The sequence below is a fragment of the Plectropomus leopardus genome, chromosome 19 (genome assembly GCF_008729295.1).
Source record: "Plectropomus leopardus isolate mb chromosome 19, YSFRI_Pleo_2.0, whole genome shotgun sequence".
Classification (NCBI taxonomy): domain Eukaryota; kingdom Metazoa; phylum Chordata; class Actinopteri; order Perciformes; family Serranidae; genus Plectropomus; species Plectropomus leopardus.
In genome coordinates, this window is record NC_056481.1 from 24,217,465 (window position 1) to 24,234,405 (window position 16,941).

General features: G+C 38.8%; 1 protein-coding gene across 1 annotated transcript in view; it reads left to right on the forward strand.

The window, feature by feature from the left end:
• Positions 1-3,213: 3,213 nt before the first annotated feature.
• LOC121958832 (ras-associating and dilute domain-containing protein-like) overlaps positions 3,214-16,941 on the forward strand; it is a 36,431-nt gene continuing 22,703 nt past the window's right edge. The window contains exons 1-5 of the mRNA XM_042507971.1: positions 3,214-3,894; positions 6,596-6,798; positions 7,794-7,968; positions 11,297-11,529; positions 13,567-14,015. Coding sequence (XP_042363905.1) covers positions 3,767-3,894; positions 6,596-6,798; positions 7,794-7,968; positions 11,297-11,529; positions 13,567-14,015 — 1,188 coding nt within the window. The 5' untranslated portion in view covers positions 3,214-3,766. The remainder of the gene's footprint in view (positions 3,895-6,595; positions 6,799-7,793; positions 7,969-11,296; positions 11,530-13,566; positions 14,016-16,941) is intronic.

Sequence of the window (16,941 nt, forward strand, 5' to 3'; positions counted from 1 at the left end):
CTGGGCTAGGTTGTTTTTGATAACGGCCCATTGATGGCAGTGTCGGCAGCCGAAATCAAGCCAGTTCATTTGACCAGATTCTTGGCTGTCATTCATCCCAAGACTACACCGAGTCCAGCAACCACATGTGGCCCAACTCATTTCTTCCAGTGTGCTGAGCTTGGGCCATTGCTGGGCCAGGTTGTTTTTGATAACAGTCCAGTGATGGCCATAGGTGAAGGCAAGGTAGGGCTGGTTGGGCTACAGCCCTACCAGAAATTGTCTTAGCCCTAATAACCAAGAAAAGTACCATAACTCCTTTAATTTTCATCTCTGTTTGCCTATATACTATTCTCTCCTGCTAACAAGATCCAACAGCACCTCCACATCCTAACAGCATAATGCAGTGTTGTGTAGTGATGGCAACAGCTTCACACATTAAATTGATCTGAGTTCAGCGACCAGATGTGGCCCAACTTATTTCTTCAAGTGTGCTGACGTTGGGCCGTTGCTGGGCCAGGTCACTTTTGATAATGGCCCATTGATAAGATAAGATAAGATAAGATAAGATGAGATGAGATGAGATGAGATGAGATAAGATAAGATAAGATAAGATAAGATAAGATAAGATAAGATAAGATAAGATAAGATAAGATAAGATAAGATAAGATAAGATGAGATAAGATGAGATAAGATAAGATAATCCTTTATTAGTCCCACAGTGGGGAAATTTCCAACATTGCAGCAGCAAAGGGATAGCAAAGACTGTGCAGAATAGACTATATTAATAAATAAGTACAAAAACGTGCAGGATGAAGATGAAGGAAATAAGCACAGAGGATGACATAAACAAACAATATATACAGTATTTACAACGCTGAGAAACTCAACAGTTAAATAAAGAATGTTCACAGTTGCATGGGTGAAAGTGAAATTGCTCTTGTGGTATTAAGCTGTACAAGTGGAGTCAGTTATTGTTGTATGTGGTCTACTGGGAGCAGTGCTGGTTGTACAGTCTGACTGCAGCAGGGAGGAAGGACCTGCGGTAACGCTCCGTCACACACTTGGGGTGAAGCAGTCTGTCACTGAAGAACCTTTCCAGTGCAGTCAGGGTGTCATGCATGGGGTGGGAGTCGTTCTCCAGCATGGATGACGGCTTAGCCATCATCCTCCCACCACCTGCACTGAGTCTAAGGGGCACCCCAGGACAGAGCTGGCCTTCTTGATAAGTTTGTCAAGTCTCTTCCTCTCAGCAGTCGTGATGCTGCTGCTCCAGCAGACCACTCCATTGTAAATGGCTGATGCCACTACAGAGTCAAAGAAGGTCCTCAGGAGTGCTCCCTGCACGCCAAAGGACCTGAGTCTCCTCAGCAGGTATAGTCTACTCTGACCCTTTTTGTAAAGTGATGGCCATAGGTGACGGCAGGGTAGGGCTGGTTGGGCTACAGCCCTACCAGAAACCGTGTTAGCCTTACCACTGAAAAACCAAGAAAAGTACCATATCTCCTTTAATTTTCATATATGTTTCCCTGAATACTATTCAAAACTACTGACAAGGTCCAACAGCGCCTCTGCATCCTAACAGTGTAATGCAGTGTCGTGCAGTGATGGAGACAGCTTCAGACATTAAACTGATCCACGTTCAGGAGTAGAATCGCCCTTTATTGATTCATTTTCCTGGTTGGTAATCAACGTAAAGTTATCACTGTGATCAAATAAACAGACACTGATTTCGGACAATATGCTGAAATTTTCTTCCTCTGGAAATACATGACCGCATTGAATTGTGGTATACAAAAGTGAAATGTAGGGTACATTGTTTTTTTTTAATTGAAAATATTTCATTTAAAATGTTATGGCATAGAAACATCAGGTGAACAACTTTTTAACAAGGCACAGTAATACAATTAATAATAAAATAAAAAATAAAATAAAAAGGGGCATGACATGTAGGGTACATGGTATGTACACTCAAATTTGCAGTGCATTGTGCGTATATAGTGCACTGTTTCAGTGATAAGGACAGGGACATGGATGTATTATAGTGAAATTATAGGGAATGGTTTCCAGCACAGCTAGTGACTGAGATCAATGGGAAAGCTCAGACACCTTGCGTCACTGACTTTCTTAAAAATTTTATTTATTTTTAAAATTTTATTTGAATTTTATGATTTATTGTATTATGGTGCCTTGTTAAAAAGTTGTTCACTTGTGTTTCTATGCCATAACATTAGTAAAGGAAATCTTTTCACTTTAAAAGAAATAAAAAACTTACGTCAGTGACGTCACTCGTGTGCAGCCGCGCCTTTACCAACACTAATTGAAATGTCAAAATGGACCAACGCCCATGGACAGAAAATGTGCATGTTGGATAATTTTTCATCCACACCTGAGGAGGAACAGGACAGGGAGGAGCCCGCTTCCTCCACCTGACAGAGCCAGTGAGTTTAAATGTATGTAAAATTCTTCATAAATCTCTCTCTCAAATTCACATTCAAATCAGCTTTATTAGCATGACATGTTTCTCACATTGTTGCAAAAGCAAAATTACAGATTATTAAATGAATAAATACATTACAGAAATATATTTTAGGAATATGGATGGATGGAAAATTGATAAACTCAGAATAAATGTCGTTAATTTTATCAAAGAAATGTTCTCTTAAATCTTTGTATTTGTCACAGTTTAATCGGAAGTGAGATTCAGTCTCTTCTCTTTGATGACAGAGTGAACACACACGAACATGCATACGGCCCAAGTGAGAAGGGGTATAGTATGTTTCAAGGTGTTAAGATTCTAAAAGAATTACATTTCATTTCAATGTAAAAATGCCAACAAGACCTAAATTATAGCGTTACTAAGTTATTTCATTTTATTTTTTAGGCCTAAATTTTCGGAGACATATGCTACACGTGTCCCTCTTAGCCTGAACTCAGCCTAGGTATTTTTCAAGAAAAACGCCTATTGATACAGGCACAGGATGATGTCAGAAATGTGTGTTCATATTATTCTGACACTTGCATGAAATACAGTAAGCTCCTTAGTTTAGGCAACAGAAATCCTGTAATCTCAGTTCAAATCTGTGCGCAGCCAGAAGATGGAGTCATGAACGCACCAATGTTTGGTCCTTTCATTCCGCTCATGACGCACGGGAGGAGGACGGATTCTCTGCCATGGGCTGTTTTGTGTTTGGGCACAGACTCTACACATCGAATAGTTTGATCAACAAGAGCATTGACGAAATATTTCAGAATTTGCTTTAGAACTGGAAAAAAAAAGTAAAACGCGTTCTCTGTAAGGATTTTATTTTGAAAGTTTGGGTGGGCGGGTGCGTGCACTTGGCATCTCCGAGCAGTTGCGCTGTCGACGCACATCTGGAAAGCGGGTCCGGGCTGAATTTGAAACAAACTGCCTCATCCAGCTGCGCACAACGTTTTTAAGGTTTCTCCACAGTTTGCTCTTTCTCTTTTATTTTACGCATCGGATGTGTGGCGCGTCACGGAAACAGCGTGAAGTAAAGCTGCAACTCGGCTCGCCGTCGTTGGCCTGAACAGCTCGGAGACAGCCGTTCCAACAGCTGGATGAGGGCTGGAAACATCTGCGCAAAATGCAGCAGCAGCTGAGCGGCTCTGTGACGCCTGTGCTGGATGAAACATCCCGGGAATGAATCGGAGCGATCCGTGCGCATCGCAGGCTCAGGGGACATGATAGGAACCGTTTGCCTTCGTTTCAAATTATCTAGAGAAGTTTAAGACGAGCAGGAATCCTCAAGTCCATCAGACAGGAATGAATCACATGAAGTTTAACTCGGAGCCTTTGCGTGCTCTGCCGCCGAGACCACCGAGTTTACCTGCAGCTTCAGCTAAGAGGCGCTTTGTCAAGTTGGGAAGGAAGACCAGTGATGGCTCTCAGCAGTGAGTATTAACCACCGGGCAACTTTTACACTTTACAAAGTTTGACATCAAACTTACACTTACACTGTTACAATTTTTACAAATAATTTCTAAAACATTTATGATGACATAAGTCTAATTTATTACTTATTTTGCTTTTCATTTATAGAGAATGTGTTAATGTCTTCTTAAAAGCTCTAGAAATACGTGTCAGTAAAGCTCTCTTCTATTTTGAAGGAACCTCAGACAGTTATATGGTTCAATTAGTTAACCCTTTGAAACCTGGACTAATATCACTTTTCTTGTGCTGCTTTCAGACAACTTTCATAAGTATTTAAACCCTCGAAGCCTGAAAATATTGGTTTGATTTCTTCAAAAGCAAGGGGGGAAAAGGCAATGAACAACTTGGTAAGACATGTTACACAAATTACATGAAATTAGTAGAAAATTAGAGATATATTTTTAAGAAAACTAGGTAAAAATGTCTATAGGGAAATAGCTAGGAAAAAACTGTATTTATAGCATGTCATATTACATTACATTATTAAGCACTTTTACAGTTTGTTTCCTTTTTTTGTTAAATTCAAAAACTTTTTTCTGGATAATTTTCTTGTTTACTTAAAAAACCCAAATTTCTCACCTCAACAAATTAGCTTGATTTCTTTCAAAAACATGGGGAAGAGGCAGTTAGTGACAAAAGAAGAAATTGCCCTCTAAAATTAGCAAGAAAGTAGTGAAAGTGCAACAAAAATTACCTGAAAATTAGCTGAAAAAAAGGAAAAGGAAAAGAATATGCAAATAAAAGACCTGGAATGTCTGCTTAAAAAATATAATAATTTTGTAACATAATTTTAAATATGTAATTATGATTATTGTATGTATTTTCTTTTTTTCCCCTAGATTTTTTCCCTTTTCCCTCGATATTTTTCCTTAGTTTAAAAAAATATTTTTTTAAATCTGCCTATTTGTCCATGTTTTTGAAAGAAATTGCATATTGCACCAATTTACTCAGAGTTCCCAGGTTTAAATGCTTGTGAAAGGAATCTAAAAACAGCAAAAGAAAAGTGATGTCTCCCCAGGTTTCAAAAGGTTAATCAGGCTTTGGCCCAAAACCGCTGTCATGGTTCAGGCTTAGACAGAAACTGTGCAGGTTCATGTAGGGTCAGCCTTAATTTTTTGGGCCAGGTCAGAGCTCTAGAGTAAATGTCTTCTGTCTTGAGTTATGGCACTGAATTATTGTTGAAGGGGACTGAAGAGTGATGTGGTGGAATAAAGGGGAAAGGTAAAAAACGAATACTGAACTACATTTGAAATCATGTATTTTTGCAAAATATTCAACACGACAAAAAATACCTCTAAACACCTTCATTTCTCAATAACCTCTTATATGCAGCTGTGTGGCGGCAATGTGCTCATATTGCATCATATTCCATCATTTTGTCCTTCTACCTCAGAGGTCAAACAATTTTGCTAATATCATTATCGTAAATCTCAAATCTTTCATGCCTAAGTGGTGTCGTAACTGCAAAGAACCTTTGAACCGCAGTGATAAGAAGCTTATAGGCTTGGTCAGAAGTAAAACAACACTTCATTATTTCATTAATGTTGTGAAGGAGCTCAGGGAGGCATGCTGAGGGAGAGCAGACGGCACGGTACTCTGGACAGACGTGTACGTATATCTAAGCTGCATCGTAGCACGCTGATAGGACTTTGTGATGTAGGTTTACGGGAGCGTTTCTGGTGTTGTTTACTGCATGCGTGGAGAACAGGAATACTCAGCTGGCTTTGCTTGAGGGCCAGGGGCCACACGTGTTTCTAGGACTTTAGGATGTTTCTTGGATTTTAGGACATTTTAGAGCAGACATTTCTGGGGTTTCAGGACATCTCATGGATTTTAGGACGTTTCCAGGTTTTTAGGACGTTACTCGGATTTAGGATGTTTCCAAGATTCTAGAAAATCTCTCAGATTTTAGAACATTTCTCACACTGTAGGATGTTTCTAGGATTTTAAGGCATTCCTAGGATTTTAGGATGTTTCTAGGGTTTTGGGACTTTTCAAGAATTGTAAAATGCTAAAATTTTAGAATGTTCCTAGTATTTGAGGATGTTTCTATGATTTTAGGACATTTCTACTTAAGGACATTTGCTAGATATAAGTATGTAGGATTTTAGGATGTCTCTAGGATTTTAGGAGATTTCTGAACATTTCTAGGGTTTAAGGACGTTTCTAGGATTTAGCCTGGACCCCTGATCCTCCACTGCCACTTTATTAAATTAACAATCTATACTTTGATGCTGTTTTATACACTCTGGTACCTTACTAAAAGTTAAAAAAAGTTCCCAGTGTTAATCACTTTATTTTTATTGAAAATTAGAAAATGGTTGGGGGCCACTTGGCACCCTATTGGGGGCCAAATTTGGCCCACGGGCCGTATGTTAAGTATCACTAGTGTAGAATGTTTTGTGCGCATTTTGTGCAACTTTTGTCCCCTTCCGCTAAATACTTCTTATTTGCTGCCGCATCTGTTGTGGCTCTGTTCTTCTGTCGACTTCTATCGTCAGTTCATATGATGGTGAGAAACTCTGTTTGTCCCTGTTGAACCCTCCTGCCTCTCTTACTGCCCCTCTACAAGCTGTCACAGTCAGAGGTGAAGGTTCAGATCTGCTGGTAGAGATTCAGAGTCTTCATCAAGGGCTCATCTCTCTCTCTTCTCTTCATCAGATCAGTGTCTTCCGCCAGCAGCTCCTCCACCAGCAGGTCAGCAGAGAGTGCGGCCGTCAGACAGTCCAGCAAGAGCCGCATCCATCGCCAAACCAACCGTCTCTCAGGTGTCTTCCTCCGCGGCCCCACCTCCTCTTCAGGCTCCATGGCACTGACAGCAGGCATCAGGTCCTCACTGTCCATCCAGTCCAGGAAGGGAAGCAGTACGTCTCAGTGGCTTTACTTTTCTCCCTGCATGTTTGGTTGTCATTATAAAAACCTATATGTAGGTTGCCGGTCTTATACAGGCATTTTAAAGGGACAATTCACCCCAAAATCAAAAACACAAATTTTTCCCTTTTACCTGTTGTGCTATTTATGGATCTGGATTTTTTCAGTGTGAGTTGATGAGTGTCAGAGATGTCGGCTACAGCGATGTCTGTCTTCTCTCCAATATAATGAAACCAGATGGCACTCAACTTGTGGTGCTCAAAGCGCCCAAAATACATTTGGGAAGCTCATCAGCAATGTTTTATGTAGGAAATATTTCTAGCAAACTACACCTGCCAACTGTATCACCACATGGAAGGAAGCGTGCATCTACTGTTAGTTTCTAGGATTTGTAGGCATTTCCAGGACTTCAGGATGTTTCAAGGATTTAAGGATGGCCTATGGCGTTTAGGACACTTAGGAGTTCAGGACATTTCCTGGATATTAGGACATTTCTAGGACTTCAGGATGTTTCTAGGATTTCAGGACATTTCTAGGATATCAGGATGTTTCTAGGATTTCAGGACATTTCTAGGATTGTAGGATGGTTCAAGGATTTTAGGACATTAGGGGCTTAGCTAGGACCTCTTTTTGGGGGTGCGGAGAATCCCTTACTGGCAACAAGCTCTGTTTTCATGCTATTTTATGACACAGTATTCACAGTATTTTATAACAGTTCCCAGTGTGAGTCACTTTATTTTTATTGCGAATTAGAAAATTTTCGGGGCGCCATCGGCACCTTATTAGGGGCCAGATTCGGCCCGCGGACTATAAGTTGGGTATCACTGACAAGCTGCCAAAAAAGTTCACTGTGCTCTTTTACGCATAGTGTCTTCTATATGCTATGACTCTCCTGGGTTTTTGCTGAATCTGCTATTAGAACTAATAAACCACATCTGAGGCCCGACATTAAATCTTCCTCTCTTTGCTGTCATGTCGTTCCATGCAGCGATCTCTGCAGATGCTCTACGAGAAGACGACCCATCTGAGCTGTCCAATCAGATAACAGCTCCGGGAATCCTGAAGATCTTTGGAAATGAAATCTGTGAGGGAGCTCACTATAAGAGTGTCCTGGCCACCACACACTCCAGTGCTAAAGAGCTAGTCAAAGAGGCCCTTGAACGGTGAGGCCATGTGCTATCTGTGCACGCATGTGTGTGCGTCTGCCTGCCATATGTGTCTGCTTTGTGTTTCCTTGTGCAGTTAAAATATGTCCATCCACGTGCCTCCTCTGCTGTAATGTGCTATTGTGCTACATCACTTGTATATAAAGCAGTCAGAACAGTCCTTGATGCGCAAAACTTTGGCAGCTGATGAAAGCAGTGCATGTTCATGTTGCTGTGATTAGTATATTTCAGATGCACTGAGTCGACCTGACCCGACGCTCTGTTTATTATAATGGCTGCACAGTGCACACAGTGTGTGCATGTGCCAAATAGTTTATTTAGTAGGCCTGAAAAGGTCTAGAGCAAACCACAGATTTGTGTGAAAGACAGCCAGTGTCGGACGGGGCTCTGAGGCGGCCTCTCCGGATAGTCAATGTCTGTCAGTCTTTGCTTATGTTTCAGCCAAAAACATAATGGAATGATTAATACCAGTGGTATTCAGCTTGTAGAGGAAAGAGTAAATCATTTTTTCTCTTTCCCCTCAGTGAGAAGCTATACTGTAGCAGTGACATTAAGCTCTACCATTAAGAGATCTTGCATTCAGTAATGGGTTAGCAAATCCATTAAGCACAAAACAAGATTATGACTCTTGATAAATTCATTTCTGCTCTGTAGGCAGGTCTAATGGAATATCCGTGATAAGGTGTGAGCGTAGCCCTTCTTACACAGAGATTACACTTTATGGCCAATACAGAGTTCCTTCTTCATGCTGCCTTTGCATTTTACACAGAACCAAACAACGGCAGCATCATGCCGCTTCCTAATGTTTGGTTCTAAGAATGTCCTGAGAATGGTACAATAAAATGTTTTGGTTATTCTCAAAGGAGAATTTCTGTCACTGATTAGGACAGACAATAAAGTTGATCTTTATCTTTATCTTTTATCTTATGTTTTCAGTGACAAGTTTTCATTTAATTCTCAGAACGTTCTTCTTAAAGTTAGCGTAACATTCTCTATAAACATAATAAAGTGAAAAATGCTTTTTAAAAAAATGTTAACATATCACATTACATTACATTTTCATTAAAAAAAAGTCCTCGAAAACATGTTGCTTTTAAAATGTTCTCCCTTTGTTCTTCTGTAATATTGTGGGAATGTTTTATAAAAGAGCGTTCAGTTATAACATCACGTCTTAGTCAGCATTGAAACTTACAGGGACATTATTTGAAATGATAAACATCCTTAAAACGTTTATTGAACATTAGATTAAAATGTTTCTTTAAAACGTTGCAACTTGAAGGTAACATTAGCCAGTGTGGAAGGGACATTTCCTGCTAGCTGGGTTACTAAACAGAATAATTCCTCTGATGTAATGTACGTTAAGGGGGAGTTTCCCCATGTGTTTCATATGTGTTTTTGGGGAGAAATTGGTTATTTTTGTTAAAATTTTGGGCACAGTGTTGTTAATTGCCAGTTTAATTATTAAGCTGTAGTATCAGAAAATCGCCAGTAGGTGTCATTGGCACTACCTGAGCAGCTCATATGCAGGGAGAGTAACGGGAAATCTCGCGTAAAGAAGACAGACAGCGAGAGTCTGTGTACACGATGAAAACAGAAAACCACTATAATACATCCATGCAGAAAACGCTGTGTAGCATTTGTCATTGTGAAGTGTTAATTTTGCACTCTGCCGGTAAGCAGGTGGTGTTTCCATAGTATTTAGTGTTAAGACAATGTTTGCACAGTATTTTGGTGACACTGTGAAGTTTAACAACTGTTTATGAGAGCCTCGGTATTAACCGTGTACGTTAGCCAGTTAGCAGCTAATGCTATGTTTAGCATTAGCATTAGCTCCTCCTCGAGGAGGATCGTGGTTACCTTGACCATGAGCCCTCGCGACGGAGCCCATGCTGCTCATATTAATATTCTGTATAACTATTCGTGATATTTTCTATACTAAAATAGTGTAATAGTTTACTTTTTACGTTTGGTTTTGTTATCGTTTACTCTGAGTAAGTCAGACAGTGAGAATCTTTGAGTACAAGATGGAAGCTGAAAAACCGTGTAGCTATTGTTTAAAAGAGATTAAACACCAGAAATAAATCCTTAAACCCAGAGATGAATTAGCATTTTAGCACCTCCAGTTCCCTAATCTTGAAGTCAGTGAGGCGATTAGAAGCTTTAAATAAGGTCTGTGGTTAACGCAGGCTGAGTACACTTTCACGTTTGGTTCTACAGCATAAAGTACGCAATTAAATATTCAACTGCTGAAATCTGAAGATTTTATATGTCCTAAAAAAGACTACAGATCGTTATCAAGCCTCACGGTGCCGAACACAGCTTTATAGCCTATAGCTTTGGTTACATGACCGTTGTGTAGTTAGCTCGTGGTCTAATGTTAGTTTTTTTTACCTTTGGTGATTGCATTTAGGCCTAAAAAATGTTTATTTATTTTAACAAAACATGTAAATATCATGAATATTTATTTACCGCAGAGATTTACCGCAGAGTCCAATGGAAAAATCCCATAGTCTTTTTGAGGAGGGAAACAGGGCGAAGCTGTCTGAAAATCAAGTGTCATTGTTTTAAACTTTGGCCTCATTTAATAAGCACATCTGACAATGTAACCCTTTCCACTGTAGGATTTGTGTATTATATGGACAAATCGTTGGTCACATATTACCCCAATTCTCGCCTCCCTCCATTGGTCGCCTGTTTATTATAAAATTGATTTTAAGATTCTTTTAATAACTCAACATGGTTTACCCCCAAGCTATAGTTCTGAACTTCTGACTCCGTATGTTCCTGGTTGTGATCTGAAATCCTCTAGTCTACCCTCACTAGTCATCCCGAGTCTACTGCGCTTTTGCCATCAGGGCCCCTACCCTCTTGAATTCTCTGCCTAAGGAGATTAGGCATGCTAACACATTGCCTCTTGTTAAACCAGTGTTTAAAAAAATTTCGATTTTTATAGGAACACTTTTCATTTTAATGATTGATTTTTACATTTATAAAATGGAATTTTCGTGTTTTATGTCCTTTTGCCCTGTTTTGCCCAAGTGCACACTTCTGTCTTAGCTCTTAACATTGTTTTATTGTAACTGTATATTTCTTTGTTTTATTGCTATGCACTTTGTGTAGCACTTTGTAACTTTGTTTAGGGAAGTGCTATACAAATAATAATGATAATGATAATAAAAATAATAATAATAATATTTACACTGTTATCATCTGTGAGTTACAATGCAAGAAAGTTTCCAGTAGCACACCTATGGAGAGCTAAATCCAGTTTGTCCAGGAAGTTTTACTGTTATGACAAAATTCATTCTGGTAATGTCTTCTGTAGGTATGGCCTGGGCAAGGAGGAAGCAGAGTCCTATGTTCTGTGCGACACCATCGGCTCCACTGGAGATCATCGGTGGAGGACAGAAGGGTTTCGAGTGGTGGGCGACAATGAGAAGCCCCTCCTCCTGCAGTCACTATGGAAACCAAGAGAAGGCCTGGCGAGACGCTTTGAAATCCAGAAGAGAAGCTCAGTGGAGGAGAAGACATCCAAAGACAAAGACACCATCACTGCTGGTACTGTGACTGTAGCCTCAGAATGCTTCAGGGGCCGATCATTTCACAGCATACTTAGCAAAATAGAAAAGTAAAAATCAAAAGCAAACAGTTAAATGTTCTTAAAAAGTGCTGAAAATAGTATATTTGATAAATTTTACCATGTTTTTTTCTATAATATTATTGTTAATATAAAAATATTAACATCATAAATGTAGTGTACAGAATGTTTTTCCCAATTATTTAATATAATTTTCTAATAATTCTCCCCCTTTTTTTAAACTAATTTCCAACTTGTGGGACATTTCTTGCCAAGTTCATCATTGACCCTTTTTACCCATGTTTTAGACAGAAACAGGAAAACTAATGTCGATCCAGGTCTCAAAGGGTTAATGTGTCTGCAAATCCTGGAATACAAGTTTGTGACATGAAATGAAGTATTGTCTAAATTTAAAGCAGTTTTCGAGTTCTCACAGTAAAAATGTGGTTTATTGGCACGCTGGTTTTCCAGTGAAAATCAGCCAAGCCACACAGACCAAACTATATTTTAATAGGTCTACGATTTCTTTTTTTTTTTCCTTTCGTTTCAATTTCTGGTACAAATTTGGACTTATGTTTCAGTCTAACTGCCGTTAGAAAAGTCAGTGAAATATCTTTTTGATGAACATTGCAGACAGCGTGTGATTTAATTTGGCTTCTTTGAACAACACACCCTTTCTTTACTGTTCTAACACAATGCCATAAAAGCTTTACAAAGCAAATGATCTTATCCACTGATATTTACAAAGCATGAAGAATAATACGCAGAACTTTCCATAGATGCTGAACACTTTATGGCACTGTAAACATGCCGGGTGGAACACTTACTGTCACTTGGAGTGGAGGCCCCAGCTGTGGTTGACACAGCTGTGCCATGGTGTCACTTTTTTGTTTTGTTTTTATGAATGGCGCAGATGTGATAGCCTTCTATCAGTGTCAGCGTGTGGATGCCTGCTGAGTGGGTGAACTTTTCATTTCCATGAGCTCTGTCTGTCTTTCCACTGAGGTCTGTTTCCTGTGTGGGGCTTCTCTGTGTTGATTCTGGCAACAAACACACCACGCACAAATGACCGAACACACCGGCTCACCAACACCTCACCTCGGGAAAAAAAACGGGTGTTGCTGTATCGCTACATTCCATTACTCATGTATATAACAGCGCAGTTTGCACACATTTTGACAGCAGTGTTTAACCCTTTCAACCCAGTGCTTTTTAGCTTGATTTGTTTCAAAAACATGTGCAAGGAATAACGAAATTACCCAAAAATTAGCACCAAAAACAAAAAAAATTTAAAAAATGTTACAAGAAATTCACCAGAAAATGTGTTTCAAAAATTTTTAAAAAATGTAAAAACAAAAAAAAGAAAGAAATAAAAAGTAATGACCTGGAAAAAGCACTTAAAAATATGATAATTCTTTTTGTGATGAATTTTGTATTTAGTTCTGTGCAGAGTAGAATAATCAAACATAAATACATAGCTGAATCTCATCCATATGTACCCATACCTTTTACACAAATTTGGTGGGTATTGATACTCCAGATATAAAGTTAACCTTTTGTCTGACCCTCCCCTCCCTTCGCCACGCTGGCTGGCTTAGAGTGACCTGTGATGTTTAAGTCATATAATAAAATATAACTTTATAAAAAACTGTAAAAGCCCAAAAGCCAAGACTAAAAGTAAAATTAAAAAAATAGATAAATACATTAAACGTATTAATAATAAAAAATGAAGAAAAAAAATAATTAAAAAAGAAAAATGCAAAAATATGAATGAATAATTTTAAATATCCCGTGTTCCCTAGATTTTCTTTTTTTTGACATTTTCCCTACATTTTTTAAGAATAGTTTTCTAAATCTACTAAGTTGTGGAACATTTCTTACCAAGTTGGTCATTGCCTTTTTCCCATGTTTTTGAAAGAAATCAAGCCAATTAATATGAGAGCAGCACAAGAGACATTATGTTGATGCAGGATTCAAAGGTTTAATCTTATTCTGTTTTGTTGATCCATCTCCTTTAGGAATCAATGCACAGGCTCGAAAGCTGCAGAAGAGCCGCTCCAGAGTGACCTCCACCCTCATCGAGAGGACCATGGGGCGAGGCCATAAACTGTGGAGGAGCAAAAGTGAGATGGACCTGTTAGACTCAGACACAGAGACCAACCAGGACACAGATAAAGATCACAAGGATGGAAGCGAGAGTCTGAATCAAACTCTGAGCTACGAGTGCCTGAAAACAAGCCCTGAACAGAATCACATTCATAGACTCGCGGGTCCCTCTGAGGGGGACGGCAGGTCGCAGTCCAAAACAGAGACCCTCTGTCCATCAAGGCCGAGAGGCGAGCGGGAAGGAGAGGAGTCAGAGAGGGAGGAGACGGAGAGCAGCGACGATAACACCACACAGTACTCCATTCACCCTCCTCACGACTGTCCGTACCTGCTGCTGCTGCAGGGCTGCAGCCCCGCACAGGTATCTCATTCACACACACATACATACACACACACTCTGCAGTAGATTTGGGGAGTTCTACCAGCTATTCTGGTCGAGGCTGACGTTGCATATCAGCAAGAAACATAAAGTCAGAGAGCTTAAAATTCTGTTATGTGTCTGGCGCGTGGAAGCTAAAGATAACAGTGTTGGAAAAACTGAAAATACAATCAGCAGCTTAAATCGGTTCACTCTCAACATCTGGATGAATTCAGCATCTGTGACGCCGTGTTTTGTTTTCAACTGTAACAACAAAACGAGGAATTATAGGCACGACTACCAGAACCAGGGCCGTCATAGTGGGGGCAAAAGGGGGACTAATTACCCAGGGAGTGGGGCCCTTGAAAGCCTGGAATGACATGTTTGGTTTTGTTTGGAATACGTTGTTACGAGATAATTGGTGCCCTAACTAAATGAGAATTGGTGAAATAAATTGTTTTAAAAGAATGAACTCTGTTTAAAATAAACCTCGAGCCTCTGTGAGGCCCCTCTCACACCTTAAAGGTACAAAATAATCATTAGGCAGAATTTTGGAAAAAAACAAAACCTCCCATTTATCCCAAAAAAGTTTTTACGCTCCCATGAGGTGGTATTTCAGGCGATTTGGAAAAGCCATATCTCGCAAAACTACAATGGAAACTATTCTTTTGCTTTTATAGGTCACATAATGAAGGAACTGGCTCCCTCGGGCATAATGCAGCAGGCGCTACAAGAGGTGTTATTGCATTGCGTAACTCTTCAAAAGTTGATTGGATCATCCGGAAGTTTTGAATCCACAATTCCTCAGTGAAATCGTGCGCTATCACCTCAACTGTGTATGAATTCAGCAACTGCGTCGCCGTGTTTTGTTCTCAACTATAACAACAAAGCGTTTTGAATTCACTTCCACTTGATTCCTGCTTTGTGCTGGACATTTGTCTGTCAGCCTTATTCCCAGACCCCATGATACCTTATGAATTATGGCTGCGACTACCAGAATCAGCGTTTTCAATGGTAACGGCACCTAACGGTACACTAATCCTCTTTCCATGAAGCGACTGGGAATCAAAACGCGTTGAACACCTGTTACACCTCAGATATGATAACGTGATTATACCGCTGCTGTCTCTGACATCTATGATAGAAGACATCAGTACGGTAAATCAGTAGCACATGCTCAGCGCAGATGACTGAACTCATAATTAAAGGTGCTGCTTGGTGTATTTATAACAGGCAGCTGTGGATGAAGAACTTGAAAGCTATACTAAGGTAGAAGTACAGACATCTGAACAGAAAATACTTTGGTAAAAGTTAATGTCACCTATTAGAATACTACTTGAGTAAAAGTCTTAAAGTATATTGACTGCATTGAAGTATCGCAAGCAATTTTGACATTAAATGTACTTAAGTTTTGAGGTACAAGTCAATGCTGGTAGTCAAAAGCATCAGAATTTTGAGAATTATGAAGTTATTTCTTTTTAACAAACACCAACTAAAAAAATTGAGCGTACATAACACTTGAAGAAAAATTAGGTCTTATTTGCATTTTAATACAAAATCCAGTTTAATCCTTCATCCTATTCCTTTATTTGTCTGTCTCACCCCTCCTCCCTTCCTCAGTTCCTGTCCTATTTTGTAGTCAGTAGCTTAGATGCTTTGGGGAAATGTGTTGCAGTAAAAGTATACATCTTATTAAGGAAATGTGGAGTAAAAGTGAAAATTGACAAAAATAAAAAAAACTCAAGTAAAGTACCTGTACTCCCAAAAACACATTTTTACATCATACAACATATCTGGCCTCATGTAAGAAGCAATATGCAAACAAATTTTCTCTTATTTTTGTTTGTATCCACAGTATAGTTTTATTTTGTTAGTTGTTTTTTACAGATTACAAATTGTTGTTCAGCACAACAAAAAATAAGTTTTACATTTGAGGTACATTTTTACGAAAAAGCTGTAAGAAAAAGAACTTATGCAGGAGTGAGATTGACGTAGGCCTACGATGAAACACTTAAACAAAGCAAATGTGATTTCAAGGAACTATAATTTAGTATTGAAAGTAAAAGAATGCATGCAAAATGTTGAAGTAAATGTAATAAATCAAAAATAATTGAAACAATCAGAAGAAAAAGCAGCAAACCCTCATACATACAGTGTATGTGAGAAGCTGGAAGGATGAAATGTTTGTAGCAAGAAAAATGACACGATAAAAGAAATAGTTGCCATTTAATTTTTTAATTATTTGCCGAATTGTTTCAGCTGCATTATTTTCAGAATTTTGGTTTGTGTGCAAAAAGTTTGATGTTAAAGTAGTTATCTAATAATTGAAGTAAAAAGTAAAATATTTTCCTCCTAAATGCATTGGAGGAGAAGTGGAAAAGGGCATTAAATTAAAATTCTCAAGTAACAGAAAGTCATTATAATTACTCTAAAACCTATTCGTGCATTTTTCAATATGCCTCAAATATAAGTTTATTTTTCCTTCCTTTGGGCAACAATTTGTGGACCGTGAATGTGAGATGTTTTTGTCTTATCTTGATAAAATTTTCTTTTACCAAAGAGAAAAGCAAAAATAATAAAACATTGGCGAAATTCCAAAATCAGTGCGTAGTAACAAAATTAGAACAAATCCTGGATACAAGCAAAAATATGAGAAAATTTGTTTGCGTATTGTTTCTTGCGTAATGCCTCTGGTCTCATATTGATAATATCAATATGAAGTGAATTGAAATTGTGTCCTGGCAGACTGTAAAATCAGCAAAGATTTTTGTTGTCCAAAGAACCAATAACTATTATATCTTGATGAAACTGGTGATTCAGACCCCTGGTAGTGATGTTGAGTGAGGGACCTGTCATTCTAGATGTCATTCTTTACGGCAGATCTGATTTAATATTTCACCACTGCCCAAACTCTTTTGGTTTTATTATT